The 19,218-nt window shown below is 39.3% G+C and overlaps 1 protein-coding gene and 1 long non-coding RNA gene across 3 annotated transcripts in view; one reads left to right on the forward strand and one right to left on the reverse strand.

Moving 5' to 3' along the window:
- Positions 1 to 1,769: 1,769 nt before the first annotated feature.
- Positions 1,770 to 4,770, reverse strand: LOC113030679 (uncharacterized). The gene is made up of 4 exons (XR_013911776.1): positions 4,647 to 4,770; positions 4,135 to 4,230; positions 2,941 to 3,300; positions 1,770 to 2,535 (listed from the first exon to the last, which is right to left on the reverse strand). It is a non-coding gene; the product is annotated as an uncharacterized LOC113030679 (long non-coding RNA).
- Positions 4,771 to 14,622: 9,852 nt separating this feature from the next.
- tlcd3a (TLC domain containing 3A) overlaps positions 14,623 to 19,218 on the forward strand; it is a 45,248-nt gene continuing 40,652 nt past the window's right edge. The window contains exon 1 of one of the 2 annotated variants that reach the window (XM_026182333.2): positions 14,623 to 14,989. In XM_026182333.2, the coding sequence (XP_026038118.1) occupies positions 14,859 to 14,989 (131 nt within the window). In that variant the 5' untranslated portion in view covers positions 14,623 to 14,858. The remainder of the gene's footprint in view (positions 14,990 to 19,218) is intronic. The other variant, XM_080307316.1, reaches the window with a different exon arrangement.

Genomic DNA, 19,218 nt, shown 5'->3' on the forward strand with positions numbered 1-19,218 from the left:
CTGAAAGTTCGTGCTGAATTTGGAAAAAGCAGATTTGCTTAAATCTTAGGGAGCCGAGAGGAACACTAGAAACAGTTAAATATTGCTTGGCTTTCTTTTGTTAGCTGGCCTAAAAACCCCAGCTTGAGATAATGGGCATAGCGATGGTAGTCATTATTAACGTTCTCTTTTAATCTGTTTCAGGCAGTGTACACACTCGTGTGGTTTTTTATGTGACTCTTCTTCCTCGCAAAATGATCCCTATGAGTGACACCCAGTCCAATTCAGAGACATTATCCGATAATGGTAGTGATAAAATATCTATAAGGAATATAAAAATATGATTGTAAACTAGAACACACAAAAACTGCAGGGGTAATGCTCCACAAAATCGTTAACCTGGCACATAGAGCAGTAAAATAAACATTCTAATTGAAATTACCTTTATTGCCGAATGAGCACTCAGTGCTGCTGCTTATTTTTGAAGTGATGTATGGTTCACATTAGAGCTCTAAAACTTTACACTGGATACACTGAAACATTAAAAGTTACAGTCCAGCAACCTATTCAGCTTTAATTTGATGTTATAATGACCGCACCTTTGGCCACATCCACCTCCAGTTTGTGCTGTTGTAACTTTACAGCTTGACATCATTTGTGAAGTTAGTAAGGTAGGGTTAATAACTTGCACACATGAGTCACCCTGCAGAGGATGTGGGTCACACTTAAAACCTGCTGTAAAATGATGAACTGGTGAAAAGTGGCTCCTCCAGATGATTTTAAACTAAAGCTCTGAACATAACCTGCTCCAGTTTTGCTTTCAGCAGAAGTTATCATGGTGACTTTAAGCCTGACATAACTCACCAACTTATTTATGTCTTGTACACCACTAAATTAAACCAAATTAATTTAAGGTGATTTTAAATGACCTGGTGGTAGTAACTTAACTTTTGCCTTCCCTGTTTGTTAGCCTCAGACAGACAGTGATGTCGTTCCTGTATTTTACTGGGCTATTTCACATGAGGATTGGTGTGTCTATATGTGCGTGCGTTTGTATTCCTAGTGTGTGCGACCATCATAGTTTGTACTGCTATCTATCTTATCCAGGACAGTATCCTGGTTAAATAAATGTTAAGTAAATAAAATAAAATCTGCTGAGTTAGTTTTTATGTCCTCAGTTGACTGTAGGGAAAATTCAAACATGTTAAAAACCTGTTTTATTCAAAAAGTCTTTTTTTAAATTAGTGTTTGTGTAGATTAAATAAACAGAACTTTTTCCTTATTTTAGTGCTGTTAGCGTTAATTTTTTTAAAATGACGTTAACAGTTAACGTGGGACTGCACGGCACTAACGCGTTAACAAGCTAACCGCGCTAACGCCGTGCAGCTATAGTGTTAGCTAACACTAGAACATTATATATTTCATGTCAGTTTCATTGTTTTTTGTGTTTGACTGTATTTGTTATATGTCAAAGATTAAATTCTTTTTCATCAAGCTAGCATGAGCTGGGCAAGTGTCTCAGAGACAAAACTGCATAAAACCAAACAATGCAAGACCCAGATTATTGAGGAAACGCTAGGTGTTTGAAAGCTTGCAAAAAACTTAGCTAGTCCCAAACAAAACATTATTTTCTCAATCTGTTTTCACTGATAGACTGTTGTTCTCAATCCTAACCATCATTGTACCATAAAGTGAAGCACCAAGCCTATGGGTGGAAAAGTCATAAACTCATAAATTAAGCAAATAACTCAGCTACTAAAGGAAGTATGTGTATAAATCAATAGCCTAGATGGCTCAAGCAACACTTTTATTTGACAGCTATAGAAAGCATATTATATTTTTATATTTATTTATTAATTTACAACATAGTGATTGCAAAGCTTTTCACTAGGAAATTACAGTATTTGAGCAAAATGCCAAATTAATCTTAAGAAAATGTTATCAATAAAATTTAATTATTTAGCTTAAAGGAAATATCGGTATTCACTTACAACGATTTTTTACCTTTATAAATGAACACAAAAGCTTATGTATTCTTGTTTCTATACAAAAAACCTTTTTTATAGTTAAACAGTCTACCCTTTATATTGAAACAAAACATCAAATGTGAAGGACATTAGGAAGATTAACTCATAAAATTAAATACATTTAACCGACTAGATGAGTAGTATCTGTCAATAAGATAAACATATCAAATAAAATATGAATACATTTCATACTATTATGTAAATGTTTTGATCAGCTAAGGATTATTTTCTGGCCATCAGTCAAGCAATCAAAATAGCAAAGTGGTGAAACAGACATTATTATGTCTTCCTCTTGGCCCATGAGATCATAATCTTGAATATACATATACTATACATATATCAGTTTATTCCTTCTTGAGCCATTCAGACATTTAGGCCTTACTCTATCCACTCAGCATGGTCAGGATTAAGTCTGATCTCAGGATAGGACATGTTTCATCTGACGATCTACATCCACTTCGATCCTTATTGTGCAACAGCTGGTCTTAGATCTTCCCTGTGTACTTCAATAAACCAAAGATACCACCACCTGCAATAAAAATGGATTAACTATTATTCATTTATTAATGTCTCGCAAAACAAATATGAGTCCAAGACTAGTCGAGAAATTACTGATTAAATACTCAAAATTGTGAAACACTGTAACAAAAGTCTCAATTATTATTTTCTATCATGTCATTTATCTTAGAGAACCAATTTCTTTCCTAAGAATATTGTAATCCTTTACAACTATCACTAATACATTTTCATAATTTTCACAACTTATTTCCTTCTATATTTGCATATTTTCGTGCCAATAGGCTCCTGTATCTGTAAATAATATTCTCGGTTGCTATGGCTCATCCCCAGTGCCATCCTGGTTAATGAATAACAGATTATATGTGATAGAGGAAGCAGAAATGATGGTAAATTCATGCTCGTGTGTAGTACTGACCGACTGCTCCCACACCGGCAATGGAGCCGATGGTGATGCCCGCTATAGCGCCCGGTGAAAGCCCTGAATTGGATTCCTGAACAATCTCAGTTGTAGGAACTGATTCAGTAGAATTAGTTATAATGGTGGGGATAATGGTGGTGGTGTTGGATGCGGCGTCTGTGGTCGTACTGGATGGGCTGTCTGTGGTCGTGCTTAATGGTCTGTCTGTGGTCGTGCTGGATGGTCTGTCTGTGGTCGTGCTGGATGGTCTGTCTGTGGTCGTGCTGGATGGGCTGTCTGTGGTCGTGCTGAATACGTTAGTTGAGGCAGTGGTTTTTGGTGCGATGCTAGTTGATGTCTCTCCTCCACACAGAAATACTGACAGGAAGATCAAAAAGGGTTAAAAGGCAAGATCATACAAAGGTTTCCCAAAAGGTTAACAAACCTCTGTTCCTGTGATGCTCACAGAAACTAGTCACAACTTCTGCCTTAACACATGTTTTCTTTTAAACAAAACATTTTCTAAAATTTATTAAAAATGTTTCCAGATTAAAGATCTCAAATTTCAGCCGTTGACATTTATTGTCCAATATCAAGATAATGGAGTTCAGTACTTATTTACAGCTTTGCATTCTTAATGGGAGAATGTCATAGATAATAAACTCAACCTTTGCTCTAATGACGCTATTGAAACAACCCCCCCCGAAGGCCTAACCCTTTCAAGAATTTCAACATTTCCTACTCTGTCTACATGGCCTCCCATCAACCTTCCCTTTGATTACCGGGAAATGCTTTAACTTTGGTCCACCACCATTAAAATTCGCTACGATGGTACGCTACAACTATGATTAGATTCTATGCTAACACCATGAAACAGATCATCCTTCACACAAAAAATGAAAGGTCAGTCTAGATATAGATGTGGCCGAAATTAACCATAAAAACTTTTTCAACTTTAAAAAAAAATCATAAACTATGAATTAAACAAAGTTATTTGATGTATATATGCCGAATATTTCAGTCAGCTTCCATTTGAGGGCAAAGTGGCCAGAGATGTTTTTAAGATAATCTTGTTGTGATGCTTTGTGTGTGAATAACAGTTAATTAATAATCTTTAGTTATTCTCTTCACACTCTCTTTAAAAAAAGGTTTTGTCTTCCCTTTTCTAAAAGGATCTTTTTTAAAGGTTTATGTATTGTAATTTTTTTTTACCTGTGGTAAGAAGGCAAAAAGCCGATAGAACAAGACTCAGCTTCATTGTGCTTTGAAATAAATTGACGTAGTCAAAGAGACTCCTCAGGTCAAAAGCTGCATGAAAAACATAAAAGCACAAACATGACGGTGAGTTAATTTCTCTAAAATCTCTCACTTGCAGACAGAAAATCATGAATCCTGAATTTATCATGTGAGACAGATAAGAGTAACTTCAATCAAACTCAGTCATCAATAATATGTGGGTATAATGTATTATACAAGGCAAAAATAATAAAAAAATATATTTTTAAATAAATGCCAATTGAGCCTAAATGAATTTCCATGTCATGGCTCGATATCACCAAGAAATCACTGATTTGTAAATACAGTTATAAAAAACACAAAAACTCTCAAGCGAGTATTTGTGGTCACATCAACGGTAATAAGAGTATTTACCCCGATGCCACAGCAGTCTATGAATGAATCCAAAAGATTTAAGAAAACCTCAAGAGAAAAACCGACTTACTCACCTGAGAGGGTGTCACTGATGCCTTGCTTCCCTTCTGCCTCCCATCGGATATATTCAGACAGCTACTTTTATGACCCTGTTATCACCCACCCAGTCATTTCCAGCCCTCCCACATATAATAGCATGTTACCAGAGGTCAATGGAGGATAGTGTTGCAACATGTACAGGATTATCAATACTTTCCAAGGAGATGTAATTGGTGTGCGCTTCCTGTGTGATAGTAAAGCTAAGGTGCTAGGAGTGTGGGCAGGCAAAGCAGTATAGGCCAGCTTATGACGTTTTAGTCCTGTCTGTGTTTTTAACTTCACCTGAGTGTCTTAAACCGTCAGAAAAGTGAATAATATGTGGTATGAATGCAGCCAAGCCCTTTATAGAAGAAAGTAGTTGTGAGGATGTCAGATAATCTATAATGTAATAAAGCAAGTGGCAACATCAAAAACAGGCTATCTTTAAGAGAAGGGAAGGTCATCTGAAAGGCACCTGTTGTGGCCGAACTCCTTTTTTTCTCTCACAGGCAAGAACGGAATTACATAATCATGTTACAAATTAATCTGGTATTGATAGTTTCCATACAATTTTCCTATTAGTACTCGATAATCATTAACTTTTCCCTCGATTTCGCCTCGTGTTGTATCTGCTTTACTATGTATTTTTGAGGAAAACTTGCAAAAAAAGAGGGAGCCATAGCAACCGTTTCTACAGAGTTACACTTACCTGAAAATGTTCAGCACGTCACATACGAGGTCTTTACGTTATTTTTACTTGCTTCTTCACCTTATCTTTGAGGCACTTGCTAGCAGTGGTGGCTGGAAAGACTAAATACAGAGGCTACAGAGCTGGGTAAATCGTGGTCACTGCCTCCTGTTTGCTCAGCTTGGCGAGCTGTCCAGCCAACTGTTTCTGAAAACACACCGTCACTATAGCACAGCAGCATGTCCTTAACACAATTTGGCGTGAAAGAGTCAAAGCTGCCAGTGTTTTTTCCCCCCACAGTGACTAGCAACTGTACAACAAATGCAAAACAAATGCAGCGATGGGAGAGTTTCACTTTTTCTGAGCCGGTGAAAAAGGCCCACTGTTGATGATCATGTGTGAACCTTAAAAGTTTACTACATTCTAGAGAGCAATATGTCAAGTGTACTCTTGAAATTTTTGATATTCTTGAATTTCCAGTTTTCTTGGAAAGTTTTGAAAAGTTATGCAAGCAAATCGGGGATCAGAATGAGCTAGAAATGCAATTTAAGTGACTTTCAATGTAGCATGGCTACTGAAAAGTTTAGGCTTTGTAGTAAACGGTCTAAAAATGAGGAAATATACAGTGAGAATCAGTTCTTCTTGTTGGTGTTGTATGCAGAGGCATCTCTGAAGGCACAATGCAGATGGGGAGATGTGATGGCCCACTATGCCCTGCTTTCCTTCTCATCTGCAGGTACCGATGATACTGGCAACACCTGGGCCCAGTGTGTCAGAGCAAGATATATGTTTTTTAAATGGGGGAAAAGGAAAGAGGAAAAAAGGAAATCTAGTTTTAAATGCTGCTCGGCTACATGAGCCAAGAGCTTCCTCAGCAGATCTGTGCTCTCTTCTCAGTTGTATGTCATCTGCTATTATTGGATTGGGTTTAAGCAGCGCAAGCGTGCTAGCAAGACAAACCATTAAGTGCTTTAATGCACCGCAAGTAGAATTTATAAATGGTTTCTGCATCTCACTGTGAGCCACAGAAGTGATTTGCTGGAGGGATAACCTGGGTTTGACTTTTGCCGAGGCCTCTTGTTTTTGTTCTTTAACAAAACAGTCGAGGAAAAAGAGAGAAAAGAAGAAAAAAAAAGAAATTGGTGTGTGTTTCCAGAATGATATTCACACATGAGGCTTCTTTGTATTTTCAAGTCTTTAAAGTGAGCAGTGGATATTCATTTCAGCTCATTGTTGACTGAAAGTTTGGACGCTCAAAAGCCCAAAGGGGTGAACAAGTAGGTGGACAAGAAACTCTAACAGGCTCCGTGATCCATATCACCCAAGAGCCAAGAAACTAAACAAACAAATAAATGAAATGACCAGAAAAGTAATTTCTTACATTTTTTGTTTGAGTGTAAACACGATTCATCCAAATATCAGTGCAGAAATTCACAAACAAATGTAACAAATGGGCTTGTTTAGCAAATGAAAGAAGAAAAAAGTGCAGAGAGGTTAAACTGACCTGTATTTGAAAGAAGCCACCAACTAAGAATTATTTTGTTAAACAAAAACAGGATGAAACTAATTGGCATCGAAGTGATTAGGAATGTTTAGCAAGATAATATGCATATTGAGGATTCAAATGGAGGCTGTAGCAACTTTGGCTGCCTCACTTCAAATCTAATATTTGACGCTTTAAAGCATTTTGAGAATCAGTTCTTATATAGCACTTTTTTACTCAACCTAAACGCCTCATTTACCTGAACCATTTTTTCTATGCTCAAGTGCTTTCTAACATTCCTGCAGATATCTTGCCCAAGGATATTTGGCATGCAGACTGAAGCAACCAGGGATCAAACCACCAACCTTCCAATTAGAAGACTACCTGCTCTGCCTCCTGATGCACAGCCACCCCCAGGTGAGGTAAAGGTCTCTATATAATGATTTAAAACTATCGGGACTACCGAGTCTGTACGCTGATGACAGCAGCTGCTCGAAAAGATCGAATAACATAAAAGCTGTGTAAACAAAAGTGCCACTTCAGTTCTAACTCGATGACCTCTGACCTGAGGAGAATGTGTAATAAAAATATAACTTTGTAGTTGAAAAATAATGCGACATGATGAAATAAGTCACTAGAATAAAGGTGTTAAATTGTACTGTCTATAAACTCGCCAAGCAAAAGCAATTATTTAAAAAAGCAAATGTCTGAGAAAGAATCCTTGTGGAACCCCTGAGAGAAAATTAGTTTTCATTAAACATGAAAACTATGATGTGGGATGTGTGAATATTAACCCCATCTTCTAGTCAGTTTCATTATTATGCAGTTTGCGTTCTTAGTTACGTTTTTCAGGAAATGCAATTCCAGCCTGGATTATGATTGTTGGATCTTTTCCAGGGAACAATGCAAACATACAGAAGATAATTTGTTCTTGGACCACATCCAAGTTATACATCAGCGAAGGATGAAGGATGGCTGTGCAGGACTTTGTACTGTTAGGTGAAGAGAAAGTTGCTCTCTACTTTTCATAGAGACATATTGTAGTTTTAACTACATTTTTTTGTATAGCTACCAAGTAAATTCCTATAACTCTTCAGATCATCACATCACAATTATGTCAGAGAGGCAAAACCCTCTACAGTAATATCTGTAGTAATTACGAAGGAGGCAAAGGGTATATTTTTATGGGGCAAAAGATAAAATGAAAGTTATTTTTATCACACTTATTATCTTAAAGGCTAACAGGTTGGGGTCATATAAAATGAGCTCAGTGATCAGATTACGTTTCTTCAAGGACATTCAAAGCCAACGCACACTTTAGACTTTACACTTTGGATTTCTTCAGGCCAACCAATCACTGACAGCCTTTCATATGTGTTTTTCTCTCCGTGTATGCTTTCACTGCATTGGCAGTGTGTTTAGAGTCATTTTCAGGTTGATAAATGAAGCAGTTACCAATAAGAATTTTTCCAGATGCTACAGCATGGGGAATCAAAATCTGATGGTACTTTTCTGTGTTCATAATTCCATCAATTTTTACAAGATCTCCAACACCAGTGACTGAAACGCAGCACCAAACCGTGACAGAGCCTCCACTCTGTTTTACAGATGACTGTAGACACTCACTGTTGTAAGGAGGAAATCACTTATGTTATCACTGGTTTTCAGTCCAGCTTGTGTAATTTGGCATACATCAGCATTTCCCTGTTTAACTTCATTAAGAATGGCATCTCAACAGTAGGGCTGCCACAAATTTTTTTGATAGTCGACTAGTCACCAATTATTTTTGCGATTAGTCGACTAAGATCATGCATCCAGTGGACGTAAAACGTACAGCTTATTGCACCAGCATGCATCTGCTCTTATATAACTATCATTACCTTACAGCTTGAAGTGTTAAGGTATGTGCTAACTAAAAATAAAGACATTATGATAGTTTATTACACTTTTAATGAAATTTGCAGATTGTCTCGGTGGAGACAAACTCAACAGTCTGCTCTTTGCTCCCTCAAATATAACAGGACAATAGCTCACATTTCTGTTTAATCAGTTTTCTGTTTGATGTTTATTCAGCTGTGTGAAAACTATAACTTTAATCTCAGCCAAACCGATTTACTCAGGAACAAATAAAACACTGAAAAAAGCCAGACAATAACATTTTTAAGTTATCTAAGTAAGCTGCCCCCAACCCCGCAAGAGTTGAGGCTCGGGTGTGAAATTTATGGTTTTCGGGATTTTTATCATTAACTCTGTTTCCCTGGGTCTTTTTCTGTTTTGTAGTTGTGTGTCTCATTTTGAAAGAAATATTTACATGTTACCATAGCGACCAGAGAGCATTAAGGGGCATAGAGGAGGATGTTACTCTCAGTGTTGTTAGTGCATTTCAGGAGGACGCTGCTAAAAAAGTTACACAGTTACACAGTGAATTCACGTTTATTATTTTATTTACAAAATACCCGTTTTTGTCTTGGTCGTATCATTTTTTTCAGACAAATTCTTCACCCACTTGTCCACATCCTCTGTGTCGCATCCTTGTCTCTTCTGGTCACTGAGGACACGCTCCGTATTTTGCGGTGGTTTCCGAAGTACAACAAGCAAGTCAAACTTCCTTTGTTGCCTGGTCTTAGGCTACGTTCACACTGCAGGCGAAAGCGCATCAAATCCGATTTTTTTTTTGACCCTATGCGACCCATATCTGATCATGGTATGACAGTGTGAACGGCACAAAGCCGATATTTTCAAATCCGATCTGGGTCACTTTCGTATGTGGTACTGAATCCGATACATATCCGATGTTTTAGAAAGCGACTGCTGTTTGAACGGTCATTTCGCATTAAATCCGTCTTTTACGTCACCGACACAAGACAGACGCCAATTATCAGCGCCAGAGAAGCACCAGAGAAGACATCGCGAACGCTTCTCTGGCCATCCCGTGTAGATATCAGTGAAACTGTTGGGAAGACAATGTTGGATAAACGTGAACATTTTATTTGTACTGTATAATCTGCAGATTCTGACAGAAATCTGCAGCTATCCTTTGAAGCACCGCTCCTCTAAAACAGCAATAAGGATCATTATTAGGTTATCTATGTCTGTGAAGGTTCTCAGTCATCCAGGTCATCGTAGTCAAAGGAGCTTGCAAAGAAAAGCGTCTGGACTTCTTTAAGTTGCTTGAAGACGTTTCACCTCTCATCCGAGAAGCTTCTTCAGTTCTAAGGTCAAATGGTGGAGAGGTTAGGTTTTTTTACATTATTATGTAAATAACAAAATAACTTAAAGCAAAAATTGGGAAAGATAAAGTCCGAACTCTTTATATTAAGGGCCATCTATCAAACAGTACTGTTTGGTCTGGGTCTAAACAGAGCGCGTTGTGTGTGATGTCTTCTTTTGCGCATGCGGGCTGCTTTGAGCGTTCACACTAGAGCGCGTTTGCTGTCGCATTTTATTTGTAGTGTGAACACGCAGACAAAAAAATTGGATTTGATCAAAAAATCGGAATTGAGCATTAAGACCTGCAGTGTGAACGTAGCCTTAGACTTGTACATCTTTCGACATCTTACAATCCTGTGATTGCAGCCATTCCCCAACTCTCTGTGAATGGTACTCATGGCCATTGATCAGTGGTCTTTGATCAGTGGGTTTTGGTCAGTGGGTTTTGGTCAGTGGTTGTTGATCAATGGTCATGAGAATTTGCATAATTAAGATTAAGGAACTGACCTCCCAGCCCATTGTTCCTTCAGTGGGCTGGTTTCAGTCGTTATGCAAATGTACTGTTTATAAGATTGGGGAAACCTGCAGTCAGCTGAGACTGAAGAAGTCACCTGGATGAGTGACGAAACGTTTCTCCCACAAAACGCTACGTCCAGATGAACAGAATCAACTTTTGGAGACATTAGATTTTATCTTTGTTGAGTGGAATTTATTTTGTACAGAATCCACCCAAATCTCCAAAACAAGTCTGCACATGGCCTAATCTACACTGTTTCACCCATCCCCTCTCAAATGACATCAGCATCTGTCCTGATGTGGCACTGGTACACTCCACCGATTCTGTGAGTGAATTCTGAGTATTTTGATGTCACTCAGCGATAACGGTGGTCTAAGAAATAAGATCAAGACACATTTACCGCTACCCCTATAAAACTATTTACTATCCGCTTACGGGACAGCAAATAGGACACAGCACGGTAAAGTTTCAACAGTTTTTAGATTTTCTTTGCCTCCCAGATTTTCTCTTCTCTTGTTTTCTAGAGAAAAGGCTACAATGGAGTCTTAGGGCTACATTAAGAAAAAGAATATTCATTTTGAGATTAAAGTTGAAATTTCAAGATTATACTCAAAATACTATTACAGTACTGTAATAGTATTGCCATGACATGACGACTTGTCATGTCAAGTCGAACAACTGCCGCAGCTCCTACACCTGCTACAAAATAGCCTCGTGTAGATGAGTTAGTGAAATGAGTTGATCCGCCGTCTTATCGTGCATTGTGATACGGCGTACATCCTCATTGCTGCACGAGGGTGTAACCAAGCGCCAGCCACTTTATTTTGCACAAGCCAGGCCAAGAGAAATCCATTTCCTGTTACCTAAGCTGATACTGAAGTACGATTTAACTAAGTCATCTACAAATATTGCCAACTAATATTTCTAATTGTATCTCGAAATTTCAACTGTATTCTCAAAATGATCAATAATATATTGTACGTAGCCCTATTACCCCTTCGTGGAATTCCGATAGCATTTATGGCTCCTTTCAGGACAGATGTGGTTTACACATTACACTCCCTTCAAAGATCTTTAGTGTCTCTGACAAAGGTCATGCCTGTTTCTGAAACAATCAAACACTCATCCGGCAGCCACACGCACACTTTAGACTTTACACTTTAGATTTCTTCACTTTTTATTCATCGTTACACATTTTCAGAGGAAATGAAACATCTCAAAATGGTCACATTTACAATAAGGAATCACAGGCGTGTTGTCATGGTGGAGCTTTTTAAAGATGCAACTTGTGGGTTTTAGAAACTCTGACATTTTTCTGTTTATCTGATACTTCATAGCAAGTCTGCTATTTACTGATTACTTGTATATAACTTATAACTTACTTGTATATAACTGTCAGATAGTGATTATCTTTTATTATTAATCTATCATCTCAAGCACTGTTGCTTTGGCATCTTGTTTGTGAGTTCCTCTGTCCCTCATAACGCCATCACGTTTTAATTTTAGGGTTTAATTAGATTAATCTGAATTCTATTCTATTGACATTCATGCCAATGAATGCACCTATTATAGCCTGATCAATACTAGCTGGTGTGTGGATCATGTGGAAAATATAGTTAATCATGTGAAAAGAATTTCACAGGTACCTGTGCAGGATTGTAAAAGCATGGTCTTACTGTTCCAAATGGAGTTAAGAGATCAAGGTGCTGCTAAACACATGCACATGATTTAATGATCGTTAGCTAATGAGACTACCCACATAAAAGGTTTGGGGAGTTTGACGGTCACAATCCTCCCAGGAGTGGATGTCCCAGCAAATTCATCCTAAAGTCAGACCGTGTAATTCTCTAAGAAACTGCTAAAAACCAAAGAGCTACACCTCAGACCCTAGTGGCCTCAGTTACCATGTTAAATATTATAATTCATGACAGTACGATTAGAACAAGACTGAGCAAGCATGGCTTGTTTAAAAGAGTTGCCAGGGGAAAGCCTTTTCTCTCTTAAAATAAGATGGCAGCAAGATAATCACACCTCTCCTGGAACAATGTCACCTGTGCAGACCAAAGTGGAGAGGTTTGGCCATAATCACAATCAAACACAGCATATCCACAGGGATTATGATCACCACAGCATAAACACGGTGGTGGAGGGAGCCGCAGGATCTGGGCACCTTGTAGTCATTGAATCGACCTCTGTACACCAAAGTATTCTAGAGTCAGATGTGAGGCCGTCTGTCTGACAGCTAAAGATTGCTTAAAACTGGTTCATGCAACAGGACAATGATCCTAAACAGGAAAAAGAAAAGAGTCAAGGTGATGCATTGACCAAGTATTGCATAAACAAATACTTACAAACCTCAGTGAACTGAAGCCACCCAAATTTCCCCACAACAATGTGAGAGAAAAAGTCATGCAGAAAACAATATATTCAAGAATTTGATCATCTAAAAGTGGTTCTGCAGGGTATTGAATCATGGCCCGCACTTTGTTTTTCTTGCAAATAAAATGGTTACATTTTTAACAGTTCCATCCACTTTGTGGAATGTCCAAGGACGGTGAATTTAGGTGTGGCAAATATGGAAATTAGTATTAGGGGGGGGGGGGTTATATTATGTGTCTATGACAGTGATAAGGAAAGCAGCTACCATCTGATATTTGCATTCAGATAAGCTGTATGACCCTTTACATTGTGCTCAAACTGAATTCCTTTTTTTCCTTTTGAGATATCCTAAGCTGCCCTCATTCCCGGACCCTCCATGCTAGTATTCAAATATGCAATAAACAATGCTCTGTTTCTCTATTTATTACACATTTCTTTACCATGTTGACCTGAAGCCAACATTAGGACCCACTATTAGGAAATAATGATAAAACCTGCTCAACTAAATAGGTTTTAACAAAGAAAAAGGCACTTTAATAGAGGATATTATATTAAAAAGATATGTATTAGAGAGTACATTAATGGGTTTTTGCTCAAAATTGATTAAAAAAAATACCAGAGTTAGAAGAAAACACCAATTATATCCCCTTATTCATATACAGATGAGCTCATTGTCAAAATAAAAGCAAAAATATATATAGAAAAAAACACATACAGGAAAAGCTTACTGTTCTGTGCTCAGTAACACAGAAAAGCACATCTTTAAATCGCTTTTTCACAGGACTGAATAACAAATTTAAAAAGAAAAAGCGCCACCACTGTTTGCACTAGTTAAACACACAGAAATAAAGGATTAGATAAAATCTCAATGCCAGACACTCTACAAGCAGCTATCAGACACTACCTGACAGAGCTGAGCGAAGTCAGGTTAACTGACTTTAAAGAGAGTGTTTACTTGACAGCTGATAGCAGTATCTGAGACTGATGACCTCAGATGAGAGGTGGACAGATACAGAGACAGAGTCACCGGTGTTAATTCATTGGCGGAAGGTTTTCTCTCTATCTCTCTTTCTAAGCCCCATGGCTCTTTAACCTCTTTTAATTTGCTGTTGAAGGATTTTCATCATTTACATAACCCCTTATTTCCAATGGCAGAAGGCTGCTTTCAGCAGCAACAAATTACTGACGAGCTGCTGAGCACAGAGGACAATTTAAATGCCACACATGGCTTTACTCAGTCGCTCAGCCGAGGGCGAATACTACACCCGTCTCTTACTTATCTGATAATTTAGCTCTATCTGCTGACAAGTGCTCCATAACACATCCGTCACACAAACTTGGTGATGATATAACACTTGCACTGCCCCCAAGTGGAGAAACAAAAAAATTGAATGCCTGCTTACGCAACTACTGATTTTGTTGTATGACTACTTTCGCTAAAGGAGGTAGTTCGTCTATGTGCTATAACACATACACAACAGCTGCAAAGGCATTAATATCTATATTTAAGTTAAGCTGAAAACACAAGCCGCAATTTTAATAAAACACTGTTAAATTCCAAGTTGTTAAATTTACCGTAAATGCTGCGAAAAGAATGACCTTCAAAATAAAAGCCTAGTGGGGTTTGTGTTGCGATATTACCGCTTCCGCTAGGGGAAACACGCAGGTCACGCCTTTTATTTTGAAAGTCTCCACGGGTAGTTGACGTCTGTTTGCCGTTAGCTCAACACTGGTGCTGCTGCTGCTGCTGAGCCTTGGCGGAGTATGTGTGAGTGTGTGAGTATGTGCGAGTGTGTGCTGATGGTGGACTGTTCCCGGTGAAAGACGCCGAACCCGGCCGCGTGAAAAATGCCTCACAGCCGCGTGTAAACGGTCGAAGCTCGCGGAGGGGAGAGAGAGAGTCAGGTGTCCCGGCGGCTAGAGAGGAAAATATGAGCAGGATGTTGCAAGTTTTAGCGTGTGGCGCCGTAGTTTTCCCCGGTCTCTTCTTCGCCTTCAGGAAGATCTTACCGTGTGTGTTCAAACACTGGAGCGATGCCGACGTGGTACTGGTCAGCGAGAGGTAACCCAGCTTAAACTCACCACTTTACACAACACAAACTCACTAACTAGCGCCCGGTGCTAGCTTACTCCCCGCTCTGTAGCTACGGACATTTTCCCTCATCCCGTTAGCTCCTTGGTGTGCTGTATTTTTTTCCATACATGACGGAAACTTATTTATGTTGAGTAGCCAGTGTGGTCATTTTAAGCGAAATATATTTTTCTATTTATTTCTACATTTTTGTTGTGCTCCTTTTTCTGCAAATTGGGCTCAATAATCACGAAGAGTATTTGTAACGGTGATTTGCAGATACAGCAAATCCAAACTATGGGTCCCCTGTAGGAAAATACCACAGCAGGCTTTAAAAAGAGTCTTTGTAAGCATGATGCGCCAAGTGCTTTGTTATTTGTTTGCATGATTGCGAAATCGATGATATGTGCTTAAAAAGGTGCACTAACATGCATTCAATTGTGGTCCGAAGTTTACATGTACTTATCATGGCATGATTGTCATGGGGCTTTTAACGAGTTTTTTGAATAGTTCTTTTTCCAACGTGGAATGGTTTTACAGCATACATCTTTAAGGACTTTAAAAAACAAGAATTGGTTGCACAACTTTGAATCTATTTTGGATTTTCTCCAATACACACACACACACACACACACACACACACACACACACACACACACAAAAGTATCCATACAGGTTTAAATATTATATACATACATTTACTTACACCTTTTAATAAGTGAAGGTTTACAGTGTTAAATTGACAAGATCATGGTCTGTTTACTTGTTAATGATCACTATTCACTACAGCTAGCAGTTTCCCTTTGCAAAGGAAAAAAAAGATTTGTTTGACAGTACTTATTGGACTGACCAATACTCAGAATAGTGAGAAAGGCCAAACTATCACCCTCAGCTGATAGGAAATTGGCTAGGATGTTCAGGGACAACCCAGGAACCACCAGGGCTCAAGGCTGCCGTGAACTGGAAACTTCTGGAACAGCAGTGTCCTATACTGAAATGAGTTTTACATCGCTGTTAAGTGACCGGGTACTGAGCAAAAATGAAGCCCCTGCCGCAAAATCGACGCCTTCAAGCTTGACTAAAGTTTGCAGCTACTCACATGGACAAGCCAAATGTCATCCATCCAGTCTCTTTGGCATATTCGTATTGGGGTCACGGGCAAGTGAAATGGCTTCTGGAGAAAAACTTTATCCATCCATCCATCCATTCACTTCCGCTTATCCTTTTCAGGGGGGCGCTGGAGCCTATCCCAGCTGTCATAGGGCGAGAGGCAGGGTACACCCTGGACAGGTCGCCAGTCTGTCGCAGGGCCAACACACAGGGACAGACAACCATTCACACTCACATTCATTTGCACATTCACACCTAGTGACAATTTTTTGGGTTATCCAATTAACCTATCCCACAAGCTGCATGTCTTTGGACGGTGGGAGGAAGCCAGAGTACCCGGAGGGAACCCACGCAGACACGGGGAGAACATGCAAACTCCACACAGAAAGACCCCGGCCTGATGGTGGAATTGAACTCAGGACCTTCTTGCTGTGCGGCAACAGTGCTAACCACCGTGCCACCGTGCTTCGAAAAAAAAAACAAAACTTTATGATCAAATGAAATAAAGATTTAGCTACAATGACAGCAAGTATGTTTAGAGGAGTAATGGGCCATTATGCTTGCTCTGTCCTGTGTGTCACTCACCAGATTTGACATCACATCCTGTGGCGCTATGGCTGGTCATGCACATCTCAATTTTTTTAACATGGTGCGTTGTGCTGTGGGTGCCACAACTGGGTTAAAGACAATAGTCTGCAGTCGTGCTGGTTTTTACTGCCATATTAATATTCCAGTACAGAAGCTCAGAGGCGTATAGATATACAGAGGGAGATGGTGGAACAGTTTGAGAGTCAACACTTGAGAGTTTGTGGAAAAAACACTCAATGTACTTCTTCTCCTATATCAGTTCTCATGTGATGCGCTATCGTCTGAGTGGCGACACCTAGTGTTCAGGAGAATACTGCATCAGCGCGTATAAAAACAAGTGAGTGTGTGACAATGTTGTGGTGGCAAGTATAGGGCTTTGGAGTTGACGTCACGCCGCAATGTATTGTGGGAGTGCGGCGCCATTTTCCGGGTCCACAAATCAAAACAAACACACTGTGTTGGAACAACGACGACAAGAAACATGCTTAAAAGCAGCTCAAAAGAAAACAGACGGTATAGAGACCAATTGCGTCCAGAGGTGAAGCAGCGGTACTTGAAAAAAATAGAGTGCACCGCAAATGTGGACCTATATGAAATACGGCAGTGGAGTAAAGACCCAGGCAACTTACCGCCACTGTCCTACCCCGATATCTTCACTTATCTTGTTAACCCTAACCCTCACGTTCGGATTTCGGAGTGCCCCCTGTGTAACGTTGGTACCCAGTCTGGATTTGTTTGATCCATTTCATAGGCAGGCTTCCCTACAGTTGTGCGAAATAATTAGCGAATCGTTACATAGCACGTATGTCTGCACAGTCACTCAATTCTATGTTTGTTCGCAATTTCTATAACCTCCGAGAGCCCCAACAATAATATTATTAAGCTATAAAGAGTGATATGTACATATATAGAACTTACCGGAGTGAAAATGTCTGGAGCACACCAACAGATATCTGGAGATGGAAGCGAACTGGATAACAGCTCGTCTCACGGCTGCTATCCAGGCTAGATGCCTTCGTTTTGTAAGGTCCACCATATAAGCTCCCTCATGTTGCTTCCAGGTTGGGAAAGAATAAAAAGACAAACCCTTTTTAAGCTTATTCCAGCGATCGAACATTGCAGCCGACCACACAGCAAGTACGAATCCTGGCTGTTGTGTGTGCCTTCGGTCCTTTTTCGCTTGTGCTTTGTTTGGACCCGGAAAATGGCGGATCAGGCCAAAATCCTGTCCACGCCCACCCCCGTGACATCACGCTCCAAAGCCCTGTACTGGGGCCTTAAAGGTGACGCATTCCAGCCTAGGAACACTAACATCTGTCAATCACGGTAGCGGTGGTAGCATCATGCTTTGGGGCTGTTTTGCTGCCAGTGGTACTGGTAATAATGTAATAATAATGACGGAGGTTTATCTACAAATTCTTCAATGTCACCTCAAACCAACTGCTAGACAGTTGAAACTTGGACACAGTTGGGTTTTCCAATAGGACAATGATCCCAAACACGTATCAAAAATGGTTTGGGATAGATAAAGGAGGTGAACATGAAGCTGCTAGAATAGCCTTCCCAAAGATAAACCTCAGCCCTAATGAAAATCTGTGGACTATGCCTAAAAGCCGGGTCAGTGCCAGGAAACCAATCAATTTAAATCAACTCCCAATTCTTCCAAAAAGAGGGATCAAATATTTAGCCAGAATTATACCAGAATCTTGTTGATGCCTACCAAAAACATCTGGTTGATGTGCACCTTCCTAAGGTGACATTTAACCATGTGGGGATGTATGTATACTTTTGACCCTGTGTGGATTAGAGAAAATCCAAAATTAATTCAGACTTGTTCACCCAGCTTTTGTTTTCTAAAGTCCCTAAAGATGTATGCTGTGCAGTCATTGCACCCTGGAAAAAGTAGCGTTCAAGGAAATCATTAAAAGCTCAAATTTATCATGAATTTCATCCCCATAATGATTGCATGTTAGCTTTTGACCAGAGCATATATAAAATGGTCCTAACTACAGTGTGACTGTAATATCCGCTGATCGATGAGATGAGTTTCTTTTTGCTCAATACAGAAAGCTGTCCACTATGCAGCAATTAGAAAAAAGGTTTCTCCATACATAATACATCTCTCTGAAGAAAATAATTTGTTATACTATTTGTTACATTACTTTTGCCTTAAATCCTTACAAGGATTTATGCTTCTGTCTCAAGTCACTGGTGTAGATACGCAAACCCATGGAAACCCTACGACATAACCTACACTATGCACTTCGCTGGAGATGTAACTACATGTAGCTTGGCAGCCCACAACTAGCGCTGTCAAGTCCTCCTAAACATTTGTCTACTTTTTTTGCTGCAGTTTGCTAATTTATCAGTGAAAGAATAATTATTTTTACCTCAATGTAAGGAATAATAATCATAGATGTCAAAATGATTGTATCTTGTCCTATTTAATCTCAACAAGTCCTAAAAACAGTCAGTGATCACGGTCTTCCTCTCTTGGCTTTTATTACCGCTATTCGTTTTAA

This window comes from Astatotilapia calliptera, chromosome 10 (genome assembly GCF_964374335.1).
Source record: "Astatotilapia calliptera chromosome 10, fAstCal68.1, whole genome shotgun sequence".
Taxonomy (NCBI): domain Eukaryota; kingdom Metazoa; phylum Chordata; class Actinopteri; order Cichliformes; family Cichlidae; genus Astatotilapia; species Astatotilapia calliptera.